Source organism: Lagenorhynchus albirostris, chromosome 5, assembly GCF_949774975.1.
Source record: "Lagenorhynchus albirostris chromosome 5, mLagAlb1.1, whole genome shotgun sequence".
NCBI classification, from domain to species: Eukaryota; Metazoa; Chordata; class Mammalia; order Artiodactyla; family Delphinidae; genus Lagenorhynchus; species Lagenorhynchus albirostris.
This window is the reverse complement of record NC_083099.1, coordinates 133,232,123-133,249,922: the sequence shown is the minus strand read 5'-3', so window position 1 is coordinate 133,249,922 and position 17,800 is coordinate 133,232,123. Positions and strand designations below refer to the sequence as shown.

The window sequence follows — 17,800 nt, the reverse complement described above, 5'->3', positions numbered from 1 at the left end:
TCCCATAATGGATCGCCTTCGCTGTTCCCTCAGGAACCTCTCACTCCTCACGCGACATTCATCATGTTCCCCTCCCCCACCAACACCCAAGCGAAGCAGCCTGAGCTTGCTCTTCCCCCACTTGCTGCTCTCAGTCGCGCTGCGACATCCTCTAGGCAGCCCGGCCAGAAGCCCCGCCTCCCTCCTCCGAGGTCTGATGCTCGGTCCTAGAATCATCCCTCCTCAGTTCCCCGCTGCAGCTGCAGCTTCAACCCTGTCACTTTTGCAGGAAATCTTTTTTTTTTTTCTTTTTTGCGGTACGCGGGCCTCTCTCACTGTTGTGGCCTCTCCCGTTGCGGAGCACAGGCTCCGGACGCGCAGGCTCAGCGGCCATGGCTCACGGGCCCAGCCGCTCTGCGGCATGTGGGAATCTTCCCGGACCGGGGCACGAACCCGTGTCCCCTGCATCGGCAGGCGGACTCCCAACCACTGCGCCACCAGGGAAGCCCTCCAACTCCCATCTATTATGTTAACTAGAGATCCGTGAAAGAGTCCAGTTGAAAGGAAGGATCTGTTTGGAAATTCCCTGGAGGTCCAGTGGTTAGGACTCTGCACCTTCACTGTTGAGGGCGTGGGTTCAATCCCTGATTGGGGAACTAAGATCCCATAGCAGCACGGTATGGCTAAACCAAAAAAAAGGAAGAAAAAAAAAAGAAAGGAAGGATCTGTGGTAAACACCACAAAGCTGGAAAGACAATGATCTTAGGGAAAGGACAATTAAATTAAATAAATACACACACACACACATATATGCACACACATATATACAATATGTAAATTATATATTTGTTTATGTAATATGTGTATATTATATATACACACATATAAAAATATATGGACCCTATAAACATATATGTATATATGTGTGTATGTGTGAATATATATGTATATATTTTTTGTGATATATCTAAATGTATGTAATATGTATATCTCAACAAATGGTGAGGAACATTATTATAAAAGCACTTGATCTGAATATATTCATGAAGGTTCTGATTTATTTTGCTAAGTCCAGTTCCATGATCACTGGAGTGTTGGGCACATAGCAGACACCCAACAATGATACATTTAATGAATGAATTGTGGACTGGCGTGGACGCCAGGGAATGCAAACATCCCATATATCTGGCTTTAGAATGTGTTTGCTATGTGTGTGTGGGGAGGGGCGGGGTGTGATCCGTGAGTTCAAATCCGTGTTGAGAAAAGCTGCCTGGAGGGGCTTCAGGAAGCTGTCAGCCTCCTTTTGGTCCCTGGGTCAGTTCTCTGCAACTCGCTCTGACTTGGAATAGATCCATCTTTTTTCTGACTGCTTCTGAATACTCCAGTCTAAAGGAGGCATCTTGCTGGACCTAATCTGGTGCGTTCTTATGAATGAAAGAAAAGTAAACAGAGCAAGTCAAGCAGCCAATGAAGATAGGATGAAATGTTTTAAGTGCCTGAGCATCAAGTACGTCTTTGTGAAGAGTAAAGAATAGTAACGTGAGCAGTGGGTATCATCAGGGTTCCGGCAGGCCACCCAGCGCTCAAATCGGACAACGTAAAGCAAGCTTGATAAAGAGACTTTACAAAGGTGTGGATGGGATGTGAACACCTCGAAGGATGGTGCAGGACCCCGGGGCAAGGAACAGCAGTGAGATGCTACCACCCCAAGCCTAAGGGGCGAGGGCAATGGCTTCCAGAGCACAAAGGGGGATGCCCCATGGAAAAGGCTGCTGCACGGAGCTGGGGTCTGCGGTGGGCAGTCGTGCTGCTTACGGTGCGTTGTGTTGCGTTAGGTTAGCTGCTTTGGTGCCTGGATCTCTCATTGGATGAGAGCTCCTGGAGGGCATGGGAGTTTCTCTGCTGTTTGCCCAGCACCTGGTATCTGCTCAACTCACTGAGACTCTGTGTCCCTCCTGCGTAGCACGAGGAACATCTTTTTCACTGTCTCTCTGTGAGGTTTGTATGAAGCAACTGCGGAAGTCAAAGCCCACATAAATGTGAACTGTTCTCACCAGCTGTCTCTAAGGTCGAATGGAATACCTCCTATGGTTAAGAGTTCAGAAAGTGAAAACAAGCATATGGTACAATCAGACCTAAATATTAAAGTTTAACCTGCAAATAAGCAAAAATTTAAAAACACTGTAAGGAGAATCACCAAGATGGTAACAGGGGATATTTCTGGCTGATGGGAAAGTTTTTTTTTTTCCCCTATCGATTTTAAGATACTTTCCAAGTTTTTGAGTTTACATTGCTTTGAAATGAAAGCGTACAAAATGAACTTTCTTAAAAAGAAAAATAAAATTCATGTCTGGATAGAAGACAACTTTTGAATACGAGGGTCTCTGGGGTGATTATTTTCAGAAATGTACATTTTTCTGCAAATGTAATGATAAACTATTCTTTTGTATAACCCAGTTTGCCCCAGAAGCCATGAAAAGTTTACCTAGGAGTAAAAATGTATCCTTTGAATTTTCTTCCAGTTTATTTAAAAAGTTGTTTATTGAAGTATGATTAATTTACAATGTTGTGTTAGTTTCAAGTGTATAGCAAAGTGATTCAGTTATACATATATACATATATATTCTTTTTCAGATTGTTTTCCATTATCGGTTATTATAATACAAGATATTGAGTATAGTTCCCTGTGCTATACAGTAGGTCCTTGTTGTTTAGTTACTTTATATATAGTAGTGTGTATCTGTTAATCCCAAACTCTTAATTTATCTCTCCCCAGTCCCTTGCAGTTTATTTTTATTATTATTTTTCATTGCTTTGTGGACGCACAGGTTCTTCTCTGAGCACATGTATCAGTTGAAAAAAAGAAATCTTAAATCTCAAAAGATTTGAGAATGCACTGTATGATTTCTGTATAAGCCACCTACACTGGGAAGAAGTAACCGTATGAATTACGAAGTTATTCTTAGAAGTCCTATAATAACTATTATTGTTTTTGTCTGTAAACTATTATTTTTTTCTGTTTCAAAATAAAAACATGTTTGTAGTTGAAAACTTGAAAATCACAAATATGCCTAAACCAGGAAAATAAAAATCCCCAGGAAATCCCACTAATAGGAAAAAAAAGGTTAACCTTTAAAGAACATCCTTGTAGTCACTTTCCTCTGTTTAAATGTCCTTCCCCTTCAATGGGATCATGTACATATTACTCTGTATGCTATTTTTTCTCATTTATTAATATATTTGTGAAAATTTTAACATAAGCATCATTTTAAAGAGGTGTAGAGATTCTCACTTTATGGATGTATCGGCTCTATTTACAATACCCTATTGGCAGACATTCTGATGAGTTCCATGGTTTAATGCTATAAAGAATTCTATGTGAAACATCCTTAGAGATAAACATTTGGACACAGGCATGATACTTTCTAATTCTTGGAAGTAGATTGCTTTGTCAGAGGGCATTCAAAATGTTAAAGTTTTTGATACACACTGCCAACCCATTACCCAGAAGAGTTGTACCAATTCATGCTCTTGCCAGATGGTATAAGAGCCCTGGAACCTTTATATTTTCTTAGGACATGTGCCTGACCATATTCTTTAAGGCTCACAGAGGAAGGGCGGGGGGAAGAGACTCCCATTTATAAGACGACAATCCTCTTGCACCCAGGAGGTCTTGTGACCAGCGTGATTTACAGAGGCAGGCTTCTGCACTCATAGCTACCCTGGGAGTGAAAGAATTTATCTTGGTGAGAAGGAAAGAAGCCACAGTGTGTTTTTAGGAAGAGGCCCAAGGTAATTCAGGTCCACTTCGGGTCTGACCATTTCCTTGTTAATGCTGAGCTCTGAACCATTGGCAGGATTCTTTTTTTAAAGTGGTTATTTCCCTCCCAGGCTGGTTCTGTTTGCACCTCTCTGCCTGGCAAACTACCCTCCACCCCAATACATGTGATAACAAGATATTCAACTTTTTTTGTGGGGGGGGGGAGGCTACTGTTTAACAGAAACTGAAGTTAATCGCTCTTTACAACCTGTGTTTATTCAGATAATTAGGCTGGTTGCTCTTAAGAGACTTTCTTGGCAGTGGGAATCCCTGGCACCTTGATCTTTGGCTGAAAAGTCCAGGCCTGCCCACACTTGGCCTTGGGGCGGCCTTAGCCCAGCCTTTGACGTCCATTGTGTCGTTTTTCTCATTCACTTCTTAAGGAAATAGAGTCCCTGGAGCCCACCCAGAAAATGTAGCTGCAGCAGGAAATGACGTCCCATAGCGGAGGCCCAGCGAAGGGAACTTTATGGAGGCCTGCTTTCCTAAGTTCACGCCCGGGTCTGTGGGAAGGTTCAGTCCTTCCTGTGTTAGGATGCTGCTTCACTGGTGTTTCTCTGGAACCAACGCTGATCACTTCCATACCTTTCTTTCAGTTTCTCTTCCACTAGAGGAGCTGTAGGTTTTCGGGGTTTTTTTTTTTTTTTTCAAATTTTTTGGCCATGCCGCGCAGCATGTGGGATCTTGGTTCTCCGACCAGGGATTGAACCCACGCCCCCTGCATTGGAAGCACGGGGAGTCTTAACCACTGGGCCTCCAGGGAAGTCCCAAAAAGAGCCATAAGTGCTGAGGGGTCTGACTTGCTTTAAGATCTTTCAGAAATTTTGGGTCACCACCCTCAAGAAGAGACACCAGATCTACCTGTGTTTGAACCTGTGTGATGGTAAAATGTCACTTCTTGACAGCTGTGACGGTCAGTCAGCCTTTGTAGTAGTTTATAGGGCCGTGGTAATGAGTACCACAAACTGGGTGGCTTAAACAACAGAATTTTGTTTCCTCTTGGTTCTGGAGGCCGGAAGTCCAAGATGTCAGGAGGGTTGGCTCCTTCTGAGGTTTCTCTCCTTAGCTTGCAAATGGCTGACCTCTCCCTACATCCTCACATGGTCTTCCCTCTGTGTGTGTCTGTGTCCTGATCTCCCCTTCTTATAGGCAGTCACGTTGGATTAAGGCCCTCCCATATGACCTCGGTTTAACTTAGTCACCTCTTTAAAGGCCCCATCTTCCCAGACAGTCACAATTCTGAGGTACTGGAGGTTAGGATGTCAACACGGGAATTTTACGAGGACACAGTTCAGCCCGTAGCAGCCTTCAAGATGGCCCCCAATGGTCTCAACCTCCTGGAATTCACACCCTTGTGTAGCCTCCTCCCTCAAAGAATCAGCTGGTCTGTGAGACCCATAGAGTTGGGTGGAGGTGACGGTGTGTGGCTTCCATTTGCTCTTCTGCATCTTGGGCTTTGGGAGAAGCCAGCTGTCATGTCTCAAGGACACTCGAGACCTATGTGGGGAGAACCAAGGTCTCCCACCAACAACCTGCACCAACTTGCCCGCCATGTGAGTGAGTCATCTTGGAAGTCCAGCCCTCAGATGACTGCAGCCCAAGCCGACATGCCGGCTGCAACCATGAGACACCATGAGGCCCTAAGCAAGAACTTCCCAACTAGGGTACCCCAGAATCCCTGCCCCACAGAAACGGTGTGGTAATAAATGTTCATTTTTGTTTTAAGCCATTAAATTTGGGAATATTTCTTTACTCTGCCATAGAAAACAAATATAGTAGATGCAAACTATTACATTTAGAATGGGTAAACAAGGTCCTACTGTATAGAACACAAAAGTATATTCTGTGATAAACCATAATGGAAAAGAATATAAAAAAGAGGGGTTTCCCTGGTGGCGCAGTGGTTGAGAGTCCGCCTGCCAATGCAGGGGACATGGGTTCGTGCCCCGGTCCGGGAAGATCCCACATGTCGCGGAGCGGCTAGGCCCGTGAGCCATGACCGCTGAGCCTGCGCGTCCGGAGCCTGTGCTCCGCAACGGGAGAGGCCACAACAGTGAGAGGCCCGCGTACCGCAAAAAAAAAAAAAAGAATATAAAAAAGAATGTCTGCATGTGTGTAACTGAGTCACTTTGCTGTACAGCAGAGACAGGCACAACATTGTAAATCAGCTACACTTCAATTTAAAAAAATTTAAAAAAAAGAAAACAAATACACATTGCTGGGGAAAGAAAATCCTAAAACTACAGAAGTAGCTTTGGGACTGGGAAGTGGGCATAGTTGGGAGGACCTTGAGGAGATGGTTAAAAATCCAAGGGCCTTGAAGACAAGCCCAGCATCAGTAACCTTTGCGTCCTGAGCCAAGCGCATCTTCAAGGCAGAGCTTCCCAACTTCAACAGTGAATGCAGGGACTTCCCTGGTGGCGCAGTGGATAAGAATCCACCTGCCAATGCAGGGGACACGGGTTCGAGCCCTGGTCCGGGAAGATCGCACATGCCGCGGAGCAACTAAGCCCGTGCGCCACAACTACTGAGCCTGTGCTCTAGAGCCCGCGAGCCACAACTACTGAGCCCACGTGCCACAACTACTGAAGCCTGTGCACCTAGAGCCCACACTCCACAACAAGAGAAGCCACCACAATAAGAAGCACATGCACTGCAACGAAGAGTAGCCCCCCACTGGCCGCAACTAGAGCAAGCCTGCATGCAGCAACGAAGACCCAACGCAGCCAAAAATAAATAAATTACAAAAAAAACAAAACCAGCGAATGCACACAGGTACACTGAATGTATCTCGTCAGGCCTCCAGGCTTCCCTTGGACTCTTGATTTTGGGTATGGGCAGTGCCTCCCTTTACCTCTCTGTGCCATGCAAATATAATTTTCTGTGTGTGATGACGTGGGAAGACTGGGAAGCCCTGTTCAAGGCCAGGGTGTGGTGTGTGACCAGTGCCTCACTGTGGCTGCGCCTGCCCTGATACATTCCAGATGGGACCAGCTTAGAGTATCACCCATAGAGCGTGGAGGTTCTGTCCGCCCTCCTCCCAGCCCAGACCCGGAGGCCTTGCCGAGGACAGCATGAGTCCCCTCATATCCTTGGGGATGTCCAGCAGAAGCTTGGGTTCCGCTATGGGAGGTACTGACAGCCAGGCCTTGGGCAGTCCTGAGGATGCTTGTGGGAACATGATGCCGTCACACCATGATTTGGGGACCACATGTACCTGCCCGATTCCCACCAGGGGCGTCCCCCTCTCCACCACCACTAACCCATTCCCTTTGAACTTATCCTACGTATGAAGTACACAGACGCAACCAGCCCTATATAGCAAACCCGGACTACTAGTTCAGAAAAAAATATACCGTGGCATGGGAAACTTCCAGCAGAAAAACATGTATAAAGGGTTCATATCTTTACTCTGCCTTGAGCTCATAAAAATTAATGGAAAAAATAAAGATCTCAACAACAACCACAAAAGGACAAAGGCTAGAGATACAGTGTGTGCAAAGCACAAATACAATAACCACAAACGCAAGGGGAAACGTTCAAGGTCATTCATAAACAAAGAAAAGCAAAAAAAAAATATACAGAAAGGCCACTATATACCTATTAACTTGGAAACATGAAGAAAAATCATACAGAATGCTGCAAAAATTGCAGGGAAACCCACAGTTCTACGTCGCTGTTTATGCATATAAACTGGTACGAAAAGGTTTTGGAAAGACCTCTGGTGGTACATGGGAAGAACTGTAAACATGCCCATGCCCTCCTTTGGAATAAAACTTCTGGGAATTTATCCCAAGGAAATAAACCAGAGGAAAGAAAAAGCTACAAGCACAGGTTCCTTACGCATTGTTTATGATATTTAAAAATCAGAAACAATGAAATAGGGACTTCCCTGGTGGTGTGGTGGTTAAGAGTCCGCCTGCCAATGCAGGGGACACGGGTTCGAGCCCTGGTCAGGGAAGATCCCACATGCCGCGGAGCAACTAAGCCCGAGCGCCACAACTACTGAGCCTGCGCTCTAGAGCCCGTGCTCCGCAACAAGAGAAGCCACCGCAACGAGAAGCCCTCACACCCCAATGAAGAGTAGCCCCTGTTCTCCGCAACTAGAGAAAGCCCTCACGTAGCAACGATGACCCAATGCAGCCAAAAAATAAATCAATTAATTAAAAAAAAAAAAGCAATGAAACAGCCACCAGGGAATGGGTAAGTAAAGTATATATTGTATCCCTTTAACAAGAGAGTGATTGACTTTGTCAGGAATTCACTGGTCATGTGGAAAACCACCCGTGACATAAAGTTAAACTTCAAAGCAGAATTCAAATGTATCTACTTCAGAATTGCCATTATGTAAAAGTTGTTCTCTGCTCATCATACACCAGGACTTGGAAGAGATCCTGAAAAGAAAAATCTTTTCATTTGATGGGAAAAATCTGTGGCTGATTCTTTCTCTTATTTCTGTTCAATACAATGACGGTGCTTGTGCAGAACAACAATCATCACGACAATTATCTTTTAGAAAGAAGTGGAAATGCTCTCGCTGGGTATCTGCGTGCTAACGCCCCGCTCCGCCCTGCTTTCTGACCGAGTATGCGGGGCTGCCCTGGGTACCCAGACCCTGAGCTTGTGGGGCTGCACCAGACTTTAGCTTATATGCAAGAGGAAAAGCACACACATCCCCTTTCAGAGGCCCAAGGTGAGACCCGACCACTTGGCCTTTAGGCAACCATCCTCCCAAGTTCATACCAGGTTCCGGGGTTAAAAATAAACAGCCCTTTCTCCTTCTTCGAAGCGCTGAGGCCCAGCTGCAGTAATAACTTAGAACTGAGAGCAGAGATCACACACCGGTGGCCCATGGACCAGATGTGGCCCGCAGGCATGTTTTGTTTGGCTCGCACGGTGTTTTAAAAGTTGGAAAATTTCACATTAAAAAAAAAATTCAGATTCCCAGCATCTCATGAGAGGTTGGAAGCTGTGACAACACCAGGCCCACATTCCAGGCCGGCAACCATCCACCCGCCAGAGGCCTGTGTGGGTGCCTCACTTAGGAAGGGGGGCTCTGATTCACTCACAGGGCTCGAGATTCACACGGGCATCTGCTCTGTGCCAGGCTCTGCTCTGCTTGCTGGGAATTCCACAGGAAAAAAGAGACATATCCTCGGCAGTGCTGGCCTTCTCCAGGTGAGAGAGACCATATGCACATAAGTGACTATTTCCATGTTATGAAGACAATCAAATGGGGACAGCTCGACTGGGATGGCAGGGACAAGGTGCCGTGCTGGCAGGCTGCCTCAGAAAACCTCTCTGCAATGACATCTGAGTTGATTCCCGAATGACGAGACAGAGCTGGCCATGCAAAGACGTGGGGTGAGATTCCAGGCCAGAGGAAGAGCTTGTGCAAAGGCCCTGGGGTATGAAGGAGTGTGGAGTGCTCCAGAGGTAGTGAAGAAAGGAGAGAGGCACACCACAGCTGGGAGACTGGGTTTATTCTACAGTAGACAGAGTGAAGGGCTTTAAGTGGGGTGGGGGGATGTGATCTGATTTGATTTAAATAAAATCCCTCTGACTGCTAAGTGAAGAAGGGGCTAAGGGAGGGTGTGGAATCAAGGAGCGAGGCCGGAGACCAGTCAAGAGGCAGCCCAGATGGTCCAGGTGAGAGAAGCCCTGAGTGGGCTGGGAGCAAACAGTCTGGATACTGGGTACGGGGAGAGCCCACAGGACTTGCAGACGCAGTGGATGGGAGACAGGGGGTCAAAAGAGGGTGCTTTTTAAAGTGGGTGATATTATAGTGTGTTTATATCAGAGGGAAAACTGATGATTTTTGTGGGGCGAACACGCCAAATTCAGTTTAAAACCCTGACGTACAGTTTACCTGGGCCAAGGAGTGGAGTATTTCTTAGCCTTCAGTTAGATCAAGAAACTTCACCAGCACAGGCAGCCAGGGGTTCATATTTCTGCACACATGCACGGTTCTGCCCTTAAGTGCAAACCCGGAAGGTGAAACCAGAGGCGTCCACGTAAGGCTGTGGGACAAGATGAACGGGGACCCGAGACGGTGAGGTGAAGGGCACACGAGATGGTGAGATGAAGGGGGACCCGAGACAGTGAGCGGAAGGGGGACCCGCAAGGACCCTTTCATTTCCCTTGGACCCCTTCGCACTGCAGAGCCTGGGGCCAGCGGATCTCTGGCATTTGGGTGGCGGTTCATGAATGCAGTGAAGAGCTTGACCCTCACCCTCACGGGCACTCAAGGGGCCATGGGCAGAAGCACGCAACTGCGAGGGGAGGGTGGGAAGGGGGAGAGGGATGGGCAGGCTGTTTATTTATTTATTTTTTTGCAGTACGCGAGCCTCTCACTGCCGTGGCCTCTCCCGCTGCAGAGCACAGGCTCCGGACGCGCAGGCTCAGCGGCCATGGCTCACGGGCCCAGCCGCTCCGCGGCACGTGGGATCCTCCCGGACCGGGGCACAAACCCGTGTCCCCTGCATCGGCAGGCGGACTCTCAACCACTGCGCCACCAGGGAAGCCCTGGCAGGCTGTTTTTGCCATGTGACTTGGCCAGGGCTCAGGATTTAATAACTGAACAGCCAAGCAAGGGGCACAGTCTCCCATTCACAGCCCTTTCCTGAGTCAACAAGGCTTATTCACAGCTGACCTGAGGATTCCCTGAACTCTCTATGGAAACCTGTCTTTTAACCACGGGGTCTGCTAACGTTTTCTTTGGCTGATGACTTTTCCCTGTAAACCCAACTCCCATCCAACCTCCCAGGAACCTAAGGCAGTGACGTACGGAACGTCAGTCATTCAGCCTGCACACAGATCTACCTACCTGGCTGACCACCTTCTGCTCAAAAGAACTCCTGAGATAGATGTTACTTATTGCTGTCTCCCAAAACACACATGGCTAAGCTAGACTCAGTGAGCCCGAGAAATGGGATGTCCCACACTGATATTAAGAAGTGGAGTCGCTTTCTGTCGAAAGAGATCAGATCACCAAGGGTGCCTTGTCCAGCTAAGCAAACCAGATGATACAGGGAGCCCCTGCAGGATGTTCAGGAGGGCAGATTTGCCTTTTAGAAGGTAGCTCTGGCCACCCAGGGGAGAAAGCCATGCCTAGGGACAGGGGGACTCCTGCGATGACCAGGCAATGGTCCTTTGACCTAACACAGCAGCAGGAACAAGGGAAAAGGAGACATTGTGAACGCGGGGAGATGTTATATGGGAGGGAGAATGGAGTTTGCAAACTCACAAGTCACTTGCTGGAGCACCGGGCACTACGCACAGACAACGGGAGCCACCCTCACGAGGGTCTCTCTGCCCACGTGGCAGGCAAGCCTGTTAAGACGGGAGCTAATTAAGAGCGGCCGGATGCCCACTTCGGCCTGCTTCTGCTGTCTGCCTCGGCTGTCCTTCAGACGACCTTCTACCTTCTCTGAACGCTGGGCGAGGGGCCTCGGAGACACGTGTGACACGTGTTCCTTGTGAATTGCTTTTTGGTTCTCTCTCCAGCCTTGCCTAAGAGTGTGCCTGTGTAGCTAGGTCACTTTACATTCTTCTTTTTTTTTTTTTTCCAGATCCAAGATATTAGTTATGTATAAACTTCTTTTTTTAATTAATGTTTAATTTCACATGTGATCCAGGAATCGACTGCAGCAATTTAACACATTAAGGAGCTCATTTCAGGTTTGATGAATAAAGTGCAACTTCTTGGGCCGTTTCACAATTGGTCTGTTCTCTCTGGTAACACGGCGGGTGGAGCTGAGGCCGTTTCACCACCACAGATTGGGGCGTGTGATGGTTAATTTATGTGTCATTTTGCCTAGGCTACAGTGCCCAGTGGTTTGGTCAGACACCAGTCTAGATGTTATTGGGAAGGTATTTTTAAGATATGACTAACATTAGACATAGAAAATAAACTTATGGTTACTAAAGGGGAAAGGGGGGGAGGGATACATTAGGAGCTTGCGATTAACAGATACACACTACTATATATAAAATAGTCAAACATCAAAGACCTACTGTATAGCACAGGGAACTATTCAATATCTTGTAATACCCTATAATGGAAAAGAATTTGAAAAAGAATACACACACACACACACATATATACATGTATAACTGAATCACTTTGCTGTACACCTGAAACATTGTAAATCAACTATACTTCAATTTAAAAAAAAAGATATGACTAACAGTCAATCAGCAGACTTTGAGTAACGCAGATCACCCTCCATAACGTGGGTGGACCTCAACCAATCCATGGAAGGCCTTAAGAGCAAAGACTGGGGTCATCTGAAAAGGGAGTTCTTCTCCAGGCCGCAACGTAGAACTTCTGCCAGGGTTTCCAGCCTGCTTTCCTGCGGAATTCAAACTCAAGACTGAACATCAACTCTTACCTGAGTTTTCAGACTGCCAGCCTGCCCTGCAGGTTTCAAACTTGCCAACCTCCACAAATGTGTGAGCCAATTCTTTAAAATCAGTCTATCTATCTATCTATCAATTATCTATCAATCTACCTATCATCTATCTATCAATCTATCAATTATCTATCAACCTACCTATCATCTATCTATCTATCTATCTATCTATCTATCCACCTATCTCCTATTGGTTCCATTTCTCTGGAGAACCCTAATAATAATAGAGGGTGACTTTGAAGGGTGGAGCTCTCAGGTGTGTCGGGCCATCATCTTAGCTCCAAACTGCGGACTTCTAAGAATGACTCACTGAGCTCTTCTCCACCCTGAACATAGCCTCAGGGCCTTAGCATGGGCTCTTCTCCCCGCCTGGACACCGTCCCCAGGACCTGCAGGCTCTGCGCCTCCGAGTCTCTGCTCAGCACACCCATCAGTCCACAGCACTGTGCCTCCCTGCAGCATCCTCCGCGTGCTCTCCGGCCTTCCCTCCCTCCCTCCCTCCCTCCCTCATGTGCTTTTCCCTTTAATGCTTATGGGCACCGGAAGTGCGACACATTAGCTCGTTTATTATCTGCTTTCTCATTGTCTCCTCATCCACTGCTGGAAGGTCAGCTCCAGGGAGACTCTGTGCTGGTCGCTGATGACTCCCCCATGCTTGCAACAGGCCCTGCATACAGCAGGTGCTCAGTAAACACTCGGTGTAGACTAACTGAACAACAGACGGATTCCAGAATGTGGGGCAGAGGGAGACAGGACCCTGGGGGGTGGTTTCCCCCTGCCCTTGACTTTCCCTCTAGTCCAGGTACCAGCCAGCGCGTGGCCTCCTTCCTTAGGGACCGGAGCCCTAACCTCCTCCGACAGCACCCTGACAACAGCCACATAAAGACACATACCAAAGGGGGGGAGCCACGTGGCTTCCGAGGAGCAGACGTCCCTCTCCTGGGTCTTCCTGCCATAGGTTGCTGAGTAGATGTTGAGAAACTTGGACTCGTGGCAGTGCAGTTTCAGCTCGTGGTCTTCACACACAGTTTTGTTTTTTAATTCATCTGAAGCAGAAACAAAAACAGGTGGCACCATCAGCTTCCTCAGAAGGAATCAGAAAGCACTGCCCGTGCCCCGGCCAGGTCCCATCCCCCGGGGGGCTGCACCCCAGGAAGGGGAGAGTCGGGATGGTCCTGCCTGCCATGGGCTCTCTGACCCTGCAAAATCCTCTGCAGGAAGAGGGTCAACAAGTGCAAAGACCCAGGAATTACCCTAAGGACCAAACGGAGGAGGAGAGATGCCAGGGTGAAGACAGCCGGGCTCCCTGGGCCAGGTCCTGGGCCAGGCCATAAAGGGAGTTTCTCTCTCTTCCCACTTGAGGTCCCACGTTCCTTAATCGAAGGGAGCCTCTTCTCAAATGCCATACTGGGACTCACACAGGTAAAGACCAGGAATCACCTGATGGAAGATTAAGTTCAGGAGAGAGTCCAGCTAAACCGCACCACCCAACTTCGTAACGTTCTAGTATTCCGTTTGTGTATTTACAAAGAGAAAGAGAGATGATGGGAAAGTAAATTATGTCCTTGTCTAGGAAAGGAAAAGAAGCAAGGCACAGTGTCTGTGAAGGATCGCTCTTTGAAACAACAAGGTCCTACTGTAGAGCACAGGGAACTATATTCAATATCATGTAATAAACCAGAATGCAAAAGAATATGAAAAAGAATATTGAAAAGAAAAAAGAATCCCTCTTCGAAGAGGTGTGAAGAGTTGGCCCCAAGTCTGGTGATCCAGGAACAACGAGCCCTCGTGCTGGCGTGGGTCCTAGGAGAGGACGGTTCCAGCTTATAGTCTGTTCCAAAGAATTCAGGAGAAGTTTATGTTTATTCCGTGCACCACAGTGACACTTCCCTTTGCAACGTCATACAGAGTTGACATTATACATGCGCCCTGGAGAAAATATAGTTCGTTGGTTTTTTTTAAAAGAGTGTCCCAAAAACCATTCCATTGACTAAAATGTTTTACTAATGATTTGATTTTTTAAAGTAATAATAGTTAACACTGCAGACACAATAGACTGCCTAACGTATGATTCTATGTCTGTGAGCTATCCAGAAAAGGCAAACCTCTAGAGACAGAATGAAGATTAGGGGTCTTCTGAAGCTGAGAGCTGGGGACACGAAGTGACAATGGCAAATGGACACAAGGAAATAGTTTCAGATGATGGAAATGTTCTATTGCTGGACTGTTGCGGCTGCACAACTCAGTACGTCTACTAAAAATCATTGAATTGTACAGTTAAAATGGGTGAATGTTTTGCTATGTAAATTACACCTCAACAAAGATATTTTAAAAATAACAATAGCTGATGTTTACACCTTCTCTGAACTTAGGCCTTGTTCTGGGATCTTTAAATGTATCAGTGAACTTACTACTCCAAGCAGCCCTTCCGTGAGCCCCTCTTTACATCCTTTGCATGCTGTGTTTCAGATCTTTAGAAATCACTTGTAGGAGTGATTCATAGATACTGGATGCTAACTTTTGAACTTTGGTCTCTTACATGTTATAAATGTCTTTTCCTAGCCTCCCACTTATTTTACACCTTGCAAGATAAAAGCAAAGCAAAACATAAAGGGGACCGTGGTCATTTCTTTGCATGTGGGGTTCTCTCCCTCCCTCACCCAAACGTTTGTATAAGAAAAATCATGAAAAAATGCTAGCCCCACTCTATCACCCCAGTCCTAGTTTTTTCTACTTTGAGGCACATCTTTCAGCCAGACAAGCATTGGTGTCAACAGCAAACGAGAGCTAAATTCCACGAGCTGCTCAGGGTGTCACGGGCTGCCTAGGACGGGAAGAAACAGAAAGGAAAACTAGCCCACACCCTCCATCACCCTCACAGTCAACCTGTCTTTCACTTCTCTCTCCCATTCATGTTTTTGTTCCACTTTTCTTTCCTGGATGGGAGGTATAGCCTGATCCCCTGAAACCAAAGTTTTCCAATTGTCATTTGAGGTCATGAAATTAATTTGCTGAGTTGTGATTAAAATTTTAAAAAATAAAGAATAGTTCAGAAAACATCAAAGTGCATCACGCAAAGTAAGGATAAACCGTAGTTTATAAAAGATTTTTTCAGTTGAGCGTGCGTTATGTAGGGCCAAAATGTAAAATGTTTTTCTCACTCGGGGTTGTGATCAAACCAATCTGAAATTCCCTGCAGAAGAAGGCGTGAGCAGTAAACAACAGCGCAACGGTGGCCGGTGGGACCTTCACATCCTGGAATCGCTGATGCTTAAGTCCCAAACTTAAAACATGAAAGAAAATAATTTCCTAATAGAAATGCCACCTTTCGGTAACTTGTAAATTCCCATGCCTCTCTCCTGAAAACAGAGACGTAGCAGTGAGGCCAAATTTTTGAACTGCTTGAAGGAAACATTTTAGGATCTCAAGATTACCATCAGCTCCGGCGCTGGAAAACTTGGGCAATGGTTCTTTAAAACATGATGATGGGAAGATTCATGAATGAAAGGTGCAGAGCAGAAACCAGGTCACAGATGCTCACAGAATCCTCACAGATGCTCATCACCCTCTTTAGTATGTGAACATAGTTGAGGACCCATCAGAGGAGGGAAAAGTCAGGTGATGACTAAGCAAATGTCTAGGAGGCCCTTTACCCACTCACTGGAATCTTAATATAACAGTTTAAACTTAGAGCCAAGAAAAGTTTTGTTTCCTTTTTCTAAATAAAAAGAACACTGTGTCTGACCTTGACATTGGAGGGTTCGATTTCGGTGAGTCATATCCGCACTGGTATGAGTTTTTCAGCGCTTTTGATGAGTAAACACTAAATCCCACCAACTCGGAAACATTGCCTGACTTCAAAGGTCCAGCGTGAGCAACGGCCTTTGACGCAGAACAGAGGGCCTAGCAGACACACCAAAAGAGCTCAAGTACCCTTCCAACTAGAAGAATACCAAAAATGCTAAGAATTTTTGGTGAACTGCCTTCCATTGGCAGAGCTTGCCAAGAAGGAGAAGGGAGAACACAGGACAGAAAGCAAGCCTTATCTCTGTAATCCGGAAACTTTTCAACAGGAATGGTTTCTTTCTTTTTTTTTATCAGAATTTAAAAAAAATTAGATGAGCTTTTTTAAGGCATGTCATGAAACGCATTTAGTAGCCCCCATCTCTCTGATTTATTAAGACACGTTCGTGAAAGGTTCCAGCCTCGGTACCAGCCAAACTCACCCAGAGTAACATGACACTCCCATGTAAGGCCTCCAGTGATTTCTGTCCCCAGAATATGGGCAAATCATCTCCTGGAATGGAGGGGCCTGGGAGTGTCACATTATGTGCTTGGAGGTTAGCGCGGTATGATGTTGAGTCCTTTGGTTCCTTGGGAGTATACTAATTCATTGTCACCTAAGAGTGACATGTCTGGGTTCTAAAAACAATGGGACCATTAACATAATTGCTGCTTTTCTTAGAGAACTAGAATTTGGGTTAGAGCTGGGTTAGCGTGTGGGCAGCCTTCCAGAAACGGGTTGCCAACATCTCTGGGTTCGGATGGTTGACCCAGGAGCCTGGGTAGAGGTAGAACCACGACTCTGCTTAAAGGACAACAGCAACAAATGCTCTCGCCTAATTAGAGGTCTTTGTGTGCGATGCATTCCTCTCTAACAATGCATATGGACTTCCCAGGTAACGCAGCGGTTAAGAATCCGCCTGCCAACACAGGGGACACAGGTTCGAGCCCTGATCTGGGAAGATCCCACATGCCACGGTACAATTAAGCCCCTGTGCCACAACTACTGAGCCTGTGCTCTAGAGCCCATGCTCCGCAACAAGAGAAGCCACCGCAATGAGAAGTCCGCGCACCGCAACAAAGAGTAGCCCCCGCTCGCCGCAACTAGAGAAAGCCCGCGTGCACAGCAGCGAAGACCCAAAGCAGCCAAAAATAAATAAGTTTATAAAAACAAACGAACAAACAAAAAACAATGCATAGACACATCTGCATATCAGCAGTGGCCTTTCAAAGATGGGCATGTGGAGTGATGTGCCATGATGGGAACATGTTATTATTGACATTATTTATGACTGCCAGTGCATGGCAATGTTAACATGCAGACAGATACTTGGTCTCTTCTACTGTGTTTTAAAATTCTCAGCAGACAGCGCACCCTGCTATTGCCTGCACTCAGGGCAGACCGCACCCCCCTGCACCCCCAGCCATTGGTATATCACTGCCTTTCAGTCATTCACATCTTTAGCAAGAATTACTTTAATCTGCCTCTTGGAATAATAGCTACCAATCGCTGAGCTCAAGTCCATGACAGGTGCTGTGCTAAGCATTTTACGTACAGCACTGTAATTTTAGTCTTTACGACAGCCCTAGGTAGAGGGTGCTTTATCTTCATTTTATAATTGAGTTATGGTGCCTCAGAAAGTTTCCCTCCACTGCCCAAGGTCACACAGCAGCTCCACAGCAGACAGCAACATGAACCCTAAATTCAAAGACTCACTGGAACCAAAATTCTCTGAAGGGATGATATTTAGGGAGGAAGTGAAGCATGGCACACGATCGGGGAAAAGAAGATTCTAGTGAGGAC

The 17,800-nt window shown here is 46.5% G+C and overlaps 1 protein-coding gene across 2 annotated transcripts in view; it reads right to left on the bottom strand.

The window, feature by feature from the left end:
- Nucleotides 1-17,800, bottom strand: part of EVA1C (eva-1 homolog C) — an 83,599-nt gene that overhangs the window by 22,868 nt on the left and 42,931 nt on the right. For both annotated transcript variants that reach the window (XM_060150836.1, XM_060150837.1), the window contains one exon: nucleotides 13,107-13,259. In XM_060150836.1, the coding sequence (XP_060006819.1) occupies nucleotides 13,107-13,259 (153 nt within the window). The remainder of the gene's footprint in view (nucleotides 1-13,106; nucleotides 13,260-17,800) is intronic.